The sequence below is a fragment of the Scyliorhinus canicula genome, chromosome 7, assembly GCF_902713615.1.
Source record: "Scyliorhinus canicula chromosome 7, sScyCan1.1, whole genome shotgun sequence".
Classification (NCBI taxonomy): domain Eukaryota; kingdom Metazoa; phylum Chordata; class Chondrichthyes; order Carcharhiniformes; family Scyliorhinidae; genus Scyliorhinus; species Scyliorhinus canicula.
Genome location: NC_052152.1, coordinates 23668309 through 23681469, shown reverse-complemented (window position 1 = coordinate 23681469; position 13161 = coordinate 23668309). Strand labels below are relative to the sequence as shown.

General features: G+C 43.8%; 1 protein-coding gene across 1 annotated transcript in view; it reads left to right on the top strand.

Moving 5' to 3' along the window:
• sim2 (SIM bHLH transcription factor 2) overlaps nucleotides 1-5545 on the top strand; it is a 178602-nt gene extending 173057 nt beyond the window's left edge. The window contains exons 10-11 of the mRNA XM_038801561.1: nucleotides 1833-2241; nucleotides 4566-5545. Coding sequence (XP_038657489.1) covers nucleotides 1833-2241; nucleotides 4566-5290 — 1134 coding nt within the window. The 3' untranslated portion in view covers nucleotides 5291-5545. The remainder of the gene's footprint in view (nucleotides 1-1832; nucleotides 2242-4565) is intronic.
• Nucleotides 5546-13161: the final 7616 nt, after the last annotated feature.

Genomic DNA, 13161 nt, shown 5'->3' with positions numbered 1-13161 from the left:
GATGTGATGAGGAGAATTGATTCATTGACATTTTGCAGGTAGGGTAAGGAAATTTATTCAAAATTTATGGACTACATTTGAATAATTCAAAAATCTGTAAAGGAAATGAGAATTATTGATGTAAACTTACTTAGTTCCTCCGGCTCCATGCAAGACTCTGCAGCTGACCCTGTTCCTTCACAATGTCATGCTCTGGCCAGGGAGTTACCTGCTCTTAAGGTCTTCCTTAAGTATACATTGTCAGGTCTTCTTTGGCCAGCCCTATCTTCCTCTTTTATCTGGTAGTGTCCATTCGACTGGCACTATGACAGGGTGTACATCTGGAAGGCAGAACATGGGGTCCGCCAGCCTCTGACCAGTCCTCTGCAGTACTTCTTCACTGCATTGGTGATGCAGTCTCTTCATGCGATGTCCAGCATCTTTCATAGGCAGCACTGATGAAAGGCACCCAACTTAATACATTAAGAAGTCTTACAACACCAGGTTAAAGTCCAACAGGTTTGTTTCAAACACGAGCTTTCGGAGCACTGCTTCTTCCTCAGGTGAATGGAGAGGTATGTTCCAGTAACATTTATATAGACAAAATCAGAGATGCCAGACAATGCTTGGAATGCATACCCTTAGTGTCCAAAATTGCCGTTAGTGTTGGTGGGGTTACTGGGTTATGGAGATAGGGTGGAGGTGTGGACCTTGGGTAGGGTGCTCTTTCCAAGAGCTGGTGCAGACTTGATGGGCCGAATGGCCTCCTTCTGCACTGTAAATTCTATGAAAAGAGCGCTCTGATCTCCATTAGCTGCTGCAACCTCCACCCCCCCCCCCCCACCCCCATCACAGACAGGGCACCACCTCACCCTAATCACTGGAAAAGCCCCCCTTACTCCCCCAAAACCCTCCCTTCGCCTCTCCCCAGAATCTCCCTTCAACTATTGAGAAAACTTTATTCCTCACACACTGATTTTCTGTTTAGGGGCGCCAATGGGACGTTTTCACTTTATTATTGGAAAACTTAAACTTTTATGTATCGAGTGACTATTTAATGGGTTTAAAGGCTGCAGATAGGGAGAGCAGCCAAAAGATCCACATCCCAGGGAAGACCCCCGACCTGAGCACCTCCAGGCCAACACAAGCCGCCTTGACCCCCACCTACCATGAATGACCACCCCCCCTTGGCAATGGTTGGGAGGGTGCTTATCACCTTGCCAGCCCTCAGGCTGCAAGCCGTCAGGTCCCTGCTCCTCAATAGTTGCACCAATTCACGCTAACGGGAGTCTCGGCTGGGGAGTCCGGACCATCGATCTGGCTGGTGAATGGTGCACCCTGCCCACCAATGACATGCCAAATAGCTGTAATGAGCTATTTGCCTGGTAGCACCGGAGTGGGGCGGGAAGCCTGGCTGTGCCGTCAGGAACCTGCCAAGGCCGGCGATGGGGCAGCGGAGCATTGCAACAGGTCTGGTGCCTGGCGCCGAACCCATTGTTCAGGCGTCCCACCATTCTCCGCCGATCGGGAATCCCGATACTAGTGCTGTGCAATGGAGAATCCATCCCCTAACCGAAGAGAAAATGCTGGAAAATCTCAGCAGGTCTGACAGCACCTGTAGGGAGAGAAAAGAGCTAACGTTTCGAGTCCAGATGCCCCTTTGTCAAAGCATCCCCTAATTTAATCAGATCAATTCTATCCAAAACAGGCATGTGGATGAGATAAATACTTGCAAAAGTGTAAACATTTTTTAATATAGTTTAAGATAAGATTGTACAATTAGACTAATCACCTCGTTTAACATTCGGTTCTTATTATAAGTGACTTTCCTTTCCTCTTGTCCTACTTTCCAGCAATATAATTCATTCCACACTGAGAAAGCGGACTGTGACCACACCAGTAACTGGGGAGGAAGCCCCTTGCTAAATATCGTTTCGCCCCAGGAAAGCACCTCTCACCAGGAGAACAATGAACTTCTTTATGCCCCGTCACACGGGCAGCCTTTCACCTACACCTACGGACACTTCCCATTGGAGGCCCAAGTGCTGCCCAGCAAAAAAAGGATGGCAACTGCTCGAATAGCTCAGAGTCAAAGGTCACCTTGTGAAACAGCAAGGTTCTACGTGGGTGCATTTCAGGCAACCAGTGACAGCTGTTGGCATCTGACAAGTTCATCATCAGCTCAAAGTCATTCTCCCTCGAAGAATCTGCAGGATCACCCCAGCAGTGAACCCCAGTATTGCTCTGCACAGAATTATCAGTGTAAGTTCTGCTGTTGCTCTGAGAGCTACTTAAAATTGTACATTTTAGGAGGGTTTTCTTTGAGTCTCAAAGTGCTTTACAGTCAATTAATTTGTTTAAGGTCCAGTCTCTGTTACATAGGCAAATGCCCCAATAATTTTATGCACAGCAAGATCCAATAACAGCAATTGAAGTACATGACGAGTTGATCCAATTTTGGTGGTGTTGGTTGAGAGATGGATATGGGCCAGGACTTCAGAGAGAATTCCATGCTCTCTTGGAACTGTGCCAAGAGAATATCCACAGGTGAACAAGGTCTCAATGTCACATCTCACCAAATGACACCTGACCTACTCTATCAGTTATTTGCTTGCTTGAAATTATTTAGCGCAGTTTCTAAAAATTTGAATCATACAGATTTAAAGTCAAATTATACACTGTGACAGTAATTAAAATAGAATGTTGTGAAGGAAATCATCAGGAAATAGCTTTTAGATAATGTAAACTTTTCTGAAATTTTACTTCCGGATCCTAGTAGGCTAATGTTGAGCCAGGAACTCACTTTTCATTGATTTCATTACAGGCTTATTTTGTAATAGAGGACCACATTCCAGCCCTCTAACTAGTGCATATGATTAACTGTTGGAGTTTTGGAATGGTTATATACCAGGGGTGAAGTGGATGGACTGATGCTCTTTTGTCCCTATGAATTCATGTGTCACGGGGAAGGTGCCATGAAATAGATGAGTTAGATACTGCAAACAAAATCAATCATTTTCTACAGAGATGAAGAAATTTGAAAACGAGAAGCTACACACACACACTCGCAGACTCACACCGAACATTTAAAATGTTTAAAAATGAGTGTGACAATGAGATAACTGCAGCAAACAATCATCAATTTCACTTCAGTCAACAGATTCATAGCCAAAATGTTCCTGTCAATTTATGACTGGCCATATGCTTAATTAAAACTCCAGTTGCTTATTAACATGTACAATTCCAAATATGTTATCATCAAAACAAGACTTTTTAAGAAGTTCATGCCTTGATTTGCAAGTGATTTAACTGCCTGTTGATTAACCAAGTGTATAACTGTAACAACTTTAAATTGTAACTCCTGGGGTTATAAGACTATGAGCGGCTATTTGGGTCACTCTCATTCAAATGTGGAAGACAAGCTACAACAATTAACCTCTACACTTCACCTTGTTGAACATAGCCTGAGTTATGCTATTAAATGGAGCATCTGAAACTCACTGATTTTACTGATGTAACCAGGGTAATAACTAGCTGACACTTTCTGGAAACAAACCATTTTCCCCAAAACAATATATGGTGCATAAAATACATTGTCCCCCCCAAAAAATCCCTGCGTGTGGCAGGAAACAATGATTACAGTACTTGATGGGACAAGCACTTCCAATCGAACATCTAGTTTAACTAGCAATTTATGTTATCCACCAGATTACAAAACAATCATTTAAATTTATGTTTCATAAATGAGATCAAAGCAGTCTTTTAATATTGAGGGTTTTACAAATGTTACTAAACTCCTCAAACATTGCTTTCACTATTATCAGGACTTCTCAATGTAATTATTGGCTTATAACTCATTTTGGATCATCTATTATGGGCAGCATGGTAGCATTGTGGATAGCACAATCGCTTCACAGCTCCAGAGTCCCAGGTTCAATTCCGGCTTGGGTCACTGTCTGTGCGGAGTCTGCACATCCTCCCCGTGTGTGCGTGGGTTTCCTCCGGGTGCTCCGGTTTCCTCCCACAGTCCAAAGATGTGCAGGTTAGGTGGATTGGCCGTGATAAATTGCCCTTAGTGTCCAAAATTGCCCTTAGTGTTGGGTGGGGTTACTGGGTTATGGGGATAGGGTCGGGTGCTCTTTCCAAGAGCCGGTGCAGACTCGATGGGCTGAATGGCGTCCTTCTGTACTGTAAATTCTATGAAATTATCTTGCATATGTTTATTGAAGTCACATGCTGGTTTATACAGTGATTCAAGACATTCATTAAGATTAAATGGACATGGGAGCTACCATTGCCATATCTAATGTTCCAAAACGGCAGAGATGATAAATGGCCTAGATTCTGTTTTCATAGTAAATCAGTCACTGGTGGTAATTTTTTCAAAACTAGTTGGAATGCTTAATAGGATCCTTCAGTTGATTGATTTTCTAGCACCTTAATGGAAGACTGAAAATAATTGGACATCGCCTAAACAAACTAGGCTAATTAGAAACAGCATTCACCTATTTAGTACTCATTCAATGGCTATTGCACTCTCATCACATTGTGCTTAACACTTTCTTCATACTTTATTTTTCATTTAGGTGTATTGCCCAACAGCAGGCAGTGTGAAGTAGCAACATCGGGCACCTTCTCAAGTTGTGTATCATCAAGACCAAACAATAAGTATAAGGAAGAACCTTACATTAACCCTATAAAGCAAAACAAAGCGGAAGCATTGAATCCCGTACAACATGTTATCAAGGAAGAGTGTAAGGTACTGTTCAAACATAATTCTCAGGAGAAATTGTGCAATGATGGGAAGTGTTTTTCACCTTCATTGAATAATTCTTTGTTAGCTAAGTCAGACTGTGATGGAGCCAAATCAATGGCAAGGATAAGGCAACAACTTTTACCAACCCAAACACCATATGAACAAACTAGGAGGATTTGTATGAAAGAGCTCCAGTTTGAACATGGCAACCACCATAAACCAAATCTGGACAACATGAATAACATTAGGGCCGTTACAAAACTGAGTGAAGAGAGGGTACATGAACAGCAAGGACCATTGGCTATGGGGACATCAGAACAAACCCAGCTCGGATCCTTAAGTTATGGACAGTTGTTTTCAAAGCATACCTTCCAAAGATCACCCTGTGCCGTTACAGGTTACATCATGGAAAATCGGGGATATGCTGCCGATGAGAAGAATTCTTTTGCCTACAGGAACCCAAATCCAGCATTGAACTCTTCACCAGAAATGCACCAAGACCCTGTCCTTCCACATTACATAGGAACATCTGTCATAATAACAAACGGGAGGTGACAAGGAATTTATTCATATAGATAGAGGGCGCATTTATACAAAGTAACTAAACAAGAACTTGTGTTACCTTTCCAGGTACAACAGTAGTCCAGGTTTGCAGCTATACTGACAAACCGTGTGCAACACAATCTTGAAAACCCCTGTTGTCTTGAGTTGCTCATGCGTTTCTTTGTCTCTGAAGTTTCTAAGTCAATGCGTCTTATGAAGTCAGAAAGACAAAATGTTAACACTGGTGCAATATCCAAAATGTGGGCATTTGGAATCATTCACAGAATGTTGCGTTACTCCTTAATTGCATTATTGACAATATGCTTTCCCCCCACTAATAACTGTTATCTTATTGACTTATATATAATGGACATATCAATGTCAAACAGAAAATTGATTCTTGTCTGCATTGTTAGGTCTTATTTCAGATTCATGAAGGAATAATACTGTGTATTAAATGATTGCAATTATCCGAAGCAAGGTGCTTTATTGCTCTGCAGTTTGCACAAGTTACAAATATCGCCTACGCATTACTCAGGTGTTGTCATTGAGAACTTTTAAACAAGAAGCTGCTGCTTCTGTGAGACTCAGTGAGAACCGAGTCAAGCAAAATTATTTCTAAACCATAAATCAGACACAACGATTTTATATGGGCACAGGACGCGAAACACTTGCAGAAATGGCTGTGCTAAATGATCAGTGCATAACTGCAGACAACTCCCTTGCTAACCCCTTACCAGAACCGTTTTACATTGATGTCTCCAGTGGACCAAACATAAAAAAACATTTAGCACATGTGCTGTCTCTCTAAATTACAGATGTCTTTACCACAGTTGTCACTCAAGTGTCGATGGTGAGGGATTGTTCACATTTTGTACTGGGAAAGAAAAAAAAATCTTTAAATGTTATAGAAATTCCACCAATCAAATGAGAATTACATCAAAAGGGGCTAAGTTTTGGTCCCATCTGAAACATCTGTTTAAATGGCACTGCTGCTGCTACTGATCAAGTTAGATTTATTACTTACTACAGGGGTTAAGCTTAATTACAGCTGTCAAATTTCTGCCTTACTCATGTGAATTCACACAAGCTGTTTAATTCAGGGATTTAGCTGATCATCTCTAAACATTCTACAAGTAGTACAAAAATATTAATTGCGCATTCTTGTGGAAAAAGCGAACCCAAACCCGTCAAATTTTGTTCATTCTGCAGATCCGCTAACTATAATGCATTAAAAATCTTCTAGGCACATATTAGATTTGACTCTAAGTGGCAAAGCAACAGCACTAGCCTCGAGGATTTGCACATCGACCTTCAATCTTGGAGCATTTGTACTGGAGAGTCCTGTCATCCAAAAACAGGTCAAACATTTCCTTAACTGATCAGACTGAAAAATTGTTAATGAATAGTGCAATCTGAACAAGGCATGTCAATTAAAATATTCAATTCAATGTCAAAGCAGACAGATGGCGAAATAATGAGAGGGCAGCACGGTAGCATAGTAGTTAGCACAAATGCTTCACAGCTCCAGGGTCCCAGGTTCGATTCCCAGCTTGGGTCACTGTCTGTGTGGAGTCTGTACATCCTCCCCGTGTGTGCGTAGGTTTCCTCCGGGTGCTCCGGTTTCCTCCCACAGTCCAAAGATGTGCAGGCTAGGTGGATTGGCCATGCTAAATTGCCCTTAGGGTCCAAATTGCCCTTAGTGTTTGGTGGGGTTACTGGGTTGTGGGGATAGGGTGGAGGTATGGGCTTGGGTAGGGTGCTCTTTCCAAGAGCCGGTGCAGACTCGATGGGCCGAATGGCCTCCTTCTGCACTGTAAATTCTATGGAAAGACAGATTAGTTCAAAATAGGGAGTGATCGGGAAAGAAAACAATATTTTTAAAAAATGACATGTTAGCTGTGCCCTTACTTCTGAACAGGGTTAACTGGTTATCTTGAAATGGTTTCCATTACAAATTCCTATTTTAATCTTTGTAACGGGGATGTGTGAATTATAGATTCCCACAAGGGAAAGACAGAATGTAATGGAATAATGAAGTATGTGTTCGGTGCAATAACATGTATGAGTTTATTGGTCTAAGGAACCATAGCTTCCAAATCTCCGATCACTGAACATATGTATCCTCTTTTGATGTTTTTCTTTTAATAGTGTGCTTAGAAAGACACATCTGATTCAAGATATAGCATACATTTATTGCTAATTGGCCCTGTAGCCTACCATTCCATAATCCACTCTAGATGTGGCCCAAGGGTCTCAGCTGGGACAAAAGGCCATCATGGGGAAATAGGACGAGGTCACAAAAACAAGAACACGTCAGTGGGATGATAGGAACATAGAAAGAGGACATGGTCATTTAGCTCATCAAAATTGTTCCACTATTCAGCCCTACTGAAACCTGTGAGCGCAGAGCAGGGTAAAGATTGCATTGCTACCTCCTCGGAAGGTGATTATGGTGGTGAACCTTTATGTGTTTGACCCCCTTCTTGGTTGGAGCTGGAGATATTTACCCTGTCTCAGTTTGCTGTCTGCTATCACGTAAGAGGAGTCACTGAGCTTTTCTATTTAATGTGAAGTAATTACGTTTAGTTCTCTTTTGCAATGGATTAACCAGCCAGTGAGCACATGGCTTCACATGATTTCGGGTTTCCCCATGATGTCATTAACTGCACACGCATCATTTTTACACGTACTGCAAGCCAGCTCTTCCCTATCCCAGACGGAAAGAGATTTCACTCCCTCGCTATCCACTAGTGTATGAGCCCGAGCAGAGAATCAATCAGGTCAATATCTATATCCTGGCAGCAGTGATGATGCCTTCATTCTGTAGCTAGCCAGCAGCATTTCAGATTGCCATGGCCAACCAAAGGGTAATTACTGGGCAACAGAAAGACTACCTGAAGATTAGAGTCCAACCCACATGTCCACAGCATGTATACAATGAAAGCCACTCTGCACATGAACTTTGATAAAGCAGACTATTGTCAAGTGGGCCCTCTAATACTCAGCAGAAAGGCTGTCAGGATTGGCGGTAATCCCCTGTCATTAATGGACAGTCCATATCACCAGCAATACAGGAAGCAGCTCCGGAGCAGGAGCATGAGGAGGAGGAGAAGGAGTGGGGAAGGTAATCTAAACAGCTCTTTTCTGACTGGATGTTTCATGAAGAACTCATCCGGCTGCAATACCTGCTGTACCCTGTGCAACCTCACCAGCTGAGGAGACAACCCCTGCCTCCAATCAGGATCAGAGCAGCTGAGGAGCAGGAAAATAAGGAGTAGGAGGGACATGATGAGGAGGAGGAACATTAGGAGGAAGAAGAACCATGAGGAGGAGGAGGAACATGAGGAGGAGGAGGGACATGAGGAGGAGGAGAACACGAGGAAGAGGAGGGACTTTAGGAAGGAGGAGGAACTTGAGGAGGGACATGAGGAGGAGCATGGACATGAGGAGGAGAGACATAAGGACAAGCTTTAGAAGGAGGGAGATGAAGACCAGAGACTTGAGGAGGAACAGGAGGAAGAGGAGGGACTTGAGGAGGAGTAGGGACATGAGGATGAGGGACAAGAGGAGGAGGAGGGACACAAGGAGAAGGAACATGAGGAGAAGGAGAGACATGAGGAGAAGGAGGAACTTGAGGAGGTGGAAGGACGAGGAAGAGGAAGAACGTGAGGCAGGGGAGGAACGTGAGGCAGAGGAGGAACATGAAGAGGAGGAACAGGAGGAAGAGGAGAGACATGAGGAGAAGGAGGGACTTGAGGAAGTGGAAGGATGAGGACGAGGAGGAACATGTGGCAGAGGAGGAACATGAGGAGCCGTAGGGACATGAGGAAGACGAGAGACATGAGGAAGAAGAGGGACATGAGGAGGAGGGTGTTATGGGCCAGGGCTTAAAAACTCCAAAGTGTATTATGGAGTCCACCTGACCTACAACCTTTATGTTGAATTTGGCTAGGACGAGCCTTCCTTTCAGGAGTTATTCAATAGGCTTCTTAGGTGCTTTTAATCAAAAAAATAAGCTTTATTCTAACAATTTAGTTAACATTTGTATAAACACACACAGCAAGAATTTTTATCAATGAAAAACATAAAGACCCCACACAGCTACAGTAATCTATGTATAACCCTTAATGAATCCCCCTTAACTGTTCCAATTCAATAACAAAATCCAATTAAAACTAGAAACCCCTTTTCAAAGGCATGGCCTTTGAAATACTGTTGTTACTGAAACTGTGTTCCACTTTTCAAAAAGCAGATTTGAATATCTTTCAGAAAGCAATTATCTCTCTTAGGTTACCAAGCAGTCTGGAACAGCTTTTAAAAGGAAGATAGAGAAAAACACTTCTTTCACCCTGTGCAGTTCAAACCAGTTCAAAAACTCAAAGTGAAAGTAAAACTCACAGCCACAGCTCAGCTCCACCCACAAAAATGTCATCGCTGAAGCCATGTGATAAGATAAAAACTTTCTTAAAGGGACACTCGCATGACAAGGGACAAGAGGAGGAGGAGGGACATGAGGAGGAGGAGGAGCTTGAGGAAGAGGAGGGGCTTGAGGAGTAGTAGCGGCATGAGGAGGAGGGACATGTGGAGGAGGAGGAAGAGGCAACCTAGGTAGCCACTTTCTGGTCAGATTTCTGATGCCAGTAAACGTAGTTCCAATTCCCCATTCACCTATAGTCATACACTTTGCATCTACAGCGTCTACTTGACAACAATGCAAAATAAAAGCTATCACAAAATAAAAATTCCAAATCAAAATTATGAGCAAAATTATGCCATATTGCATACAAACATCAACCAACAACCAGAGTTTGTCTTCTATCTACCTTTTTCTGTTCTAGTGCTAGCCTAGTGCTACCCCACTGGCCGAGCAGAAGACAGAAAATGGCCTTACTGGATGACATCAAGTAGCTCTGGGCTTTGAGGTCCAGCTCTGGACTCCACCGTATCTACGTGGATGGCAGGAGTCTGAGCTTCTGGTTAACAAGCAACAGCAAGGACACTGGTAGAATGGTGGTGGTCGGAGGCTGAACACTGTTAACTTTGACAACGGGCATCAAGTCCATGCCCCATAGAGCCACTGCCAAACCCTGAGGCAGTGCGTTGGCAATTTTAGTAGCCTGTTTGAGGACAGATTGCTGGACTGCTATGATGCTCTGCAAGCCCCTTTTCACATTATCATCCATGAAGACAGTGGTCTGAGCTGGGATGGTAGCATACAGATCTTGCAACCTGCCCGGATTCTATTGAGTGGGGACAATTGGCTACCCCTTGGACTCTTTTGAGGCCAAACAATTATACAAAAAGAAACCAACTTAAGGACAAGTCAAAAAGGGACACTGCTCAAAAGAAACAAGGATCAATGGAAATTTAATAAACGTTAAATCAAAGTATGAGTAAGAGGGTTGATAAAGCACTCCAGCCCCTGAGGTGCCCACTGGGCACAGAAGGCCCCATGGATCTGGGGGAATATGGGCAGCCCGAAAAAGGGGGCAGGGCAATCTTTAACCTTTGAGCTGTATAAATAGAACTGGCCAGTATGGTACTGGCTAGAGAGAGAACCAGTAGTGTACTACTGGTGCTGTGTAAATATTGATGCAAATAAAAGTTACTTTCTTTTTGACGCAACAAACTTGTGCTGGACTCTTGATGGGCCTCACAAAACATGACTATTATCTGAGCTTCCAGTACAGCACTCAGATGCTGGCTACATGCTGCTAATGCTGCAATGGAAACTGCAACATCAGCCAGCACACACTGCATCATGGTTGGGTCCATGAATGTGCAAATAGCTTTGACTACCACTTCCATACAGGAAGAATGGGCTCTAAGCTCTGTGCAAAGCCCTGTGCCAACTCTATGCCAGTATGCTTCATGCTCCTCGATATTATAAGCAACCTGACAGCCATCACAGGTTAACAACATTTTGTTTAGCGTACCAATCAGCATTCTTCTGTAGATTTCTCCATCAAGGTCATCATCTGAGTCCTTTGAGGACAATTTAAGTGCAACATCGTTGCCCGACAAGATGGTAATTGCATTATCCTTGCCTTTGCTCTGGCTTCAGGACACGTCTGTCCAATGTCTCACCACATACAGTTCTGATCAATTCTCCAATACACAGGTTCTCAGTTGAGGTCAGGAGAATATACTCATTCGGTTTTTTTTTACAAACCTGGGCCCAAAGTTTTAGTTTAACCTGAAAAGTGCCACATTGAAACATGCCTTCTGGAGGTACCTCTTATCACCCAGGAGCTAATCTCTGAAGTACCGAGCTCCCTCAAATATTCCTGGCACCTGCAAGTGACTGACAATTTAAGAATCATATAAACTCCCTGTATACCGAGCACATGTTGGACCTGCTTTAGTTTCTCACAAATTAGCTGGATTTTAGAGAGTAAAATCCTTTTCTATTAATGAATCTCACAGGCTGCTGCCAGGGAGCTCTCAAGGCCACATGTGTGCAGTTGATGGTTCCCTGGACTTGTAGAAAGCTTGAAATCACAGCAAATCCCACAGCTCTGGCAGCCTGGCTTTCTTCAGCCATGCGGAAATGTTCACTGAAAAGGTCATATTTCTCCCCTGCCCCCCACACCCCCCACCCCCCCACCCCATGCATTTCTCCGTTGCCAATTATGAGATCCTGCAGAGGTCCCCAGTGGAGAGCCCTGGAAGGATCTGCTGGCAAAAACATTTAGTGTGGCAGTAACTTTCATAATGATTGACATTGAATGCAATCACAGTCTGTGGGGTGTGCAATCCTCACATAGAATGTTGGCAAATATGAGCTACCACATCCTAAGACAAGCAAAGGTGCCTGCTGCACTGTCTGTCGCTCATCTTCGCGCATGAGTTATGTCTTCTGAAGAATCTTCGTCACTCCAAACATCTTCACGGATTTCATAGAATCATAGAATTTACAGTGCAGAAGGAGGCCATTCGTCCCATCGAGTCTTCACTGGCCCTGGGAAAGAGCACCCCACCTAAGCCCACGTCTCCACCCTATCACCGTAACCCAGTAACCCCACCCAACCTTTTTTGGACACAAAGGGCAATTTATCATGGCCAATCTACCTAACCTGCACATCTTTGGACTGTGGGAAGAAAACAGAGCCCCCGGAGGAAACCCACGCAGACACAGGGAGAATGTGCAGACTACGCACAGACAGTGATCCAAGCCGGGAATCGAACTTGGGATCCTGGGGCTATGAAGCAACTATGCTAACCACTGTGCGGTCCTTCTTTGGCAGCATCTGGGTTTCCCTGGGGCCCCATTTGTTATTGACCCTCAGGGCAATGGACTTGCTGTAGCTGTGCCAATTGGTGATGGGCCCTTATTCGCCTTACTGTAATCATCGCTATCAACAAGGCAGCATTTCATGTAGCCTGTATTGCCCATGCCTCCTTGAATCTGTGAATGGATACAATTGAACAAAGTTCCCCTTGAATGTCTCCCTCCATATTCAAGGCAGTAATCCAGTATCTAGCCCTGGACTTGTCCACAGTCTGAACATTGCATACCAAGACCACACCTATCAGAATGATATCATCCTGGAGGGCAACAGATGGATGGGATTTCCCCTCAGACGTGACTGCGCACTCACAATGAGTCTTAAACAGGTTCAAAAGATCCGTGTCCTATAACATCTCTTAATTGTCCCCCAGCAGCCTTGGTAATAAATATTGATACCCAATCCTTGCACTTACGTGTTGTCCATGTTGCCTCTGCACAGCAGCCTTGGCCATTGATTATTTGAAGCTACACGCACTCCAACCATGCCTCTGTGAGGATCAGGTATCAGTTCAGACCATATGCACCACAGCAACCTAGAATTAATGGAATCTCACCTACATGTGCACCATTATTTAAGGAGCCAAGCTCA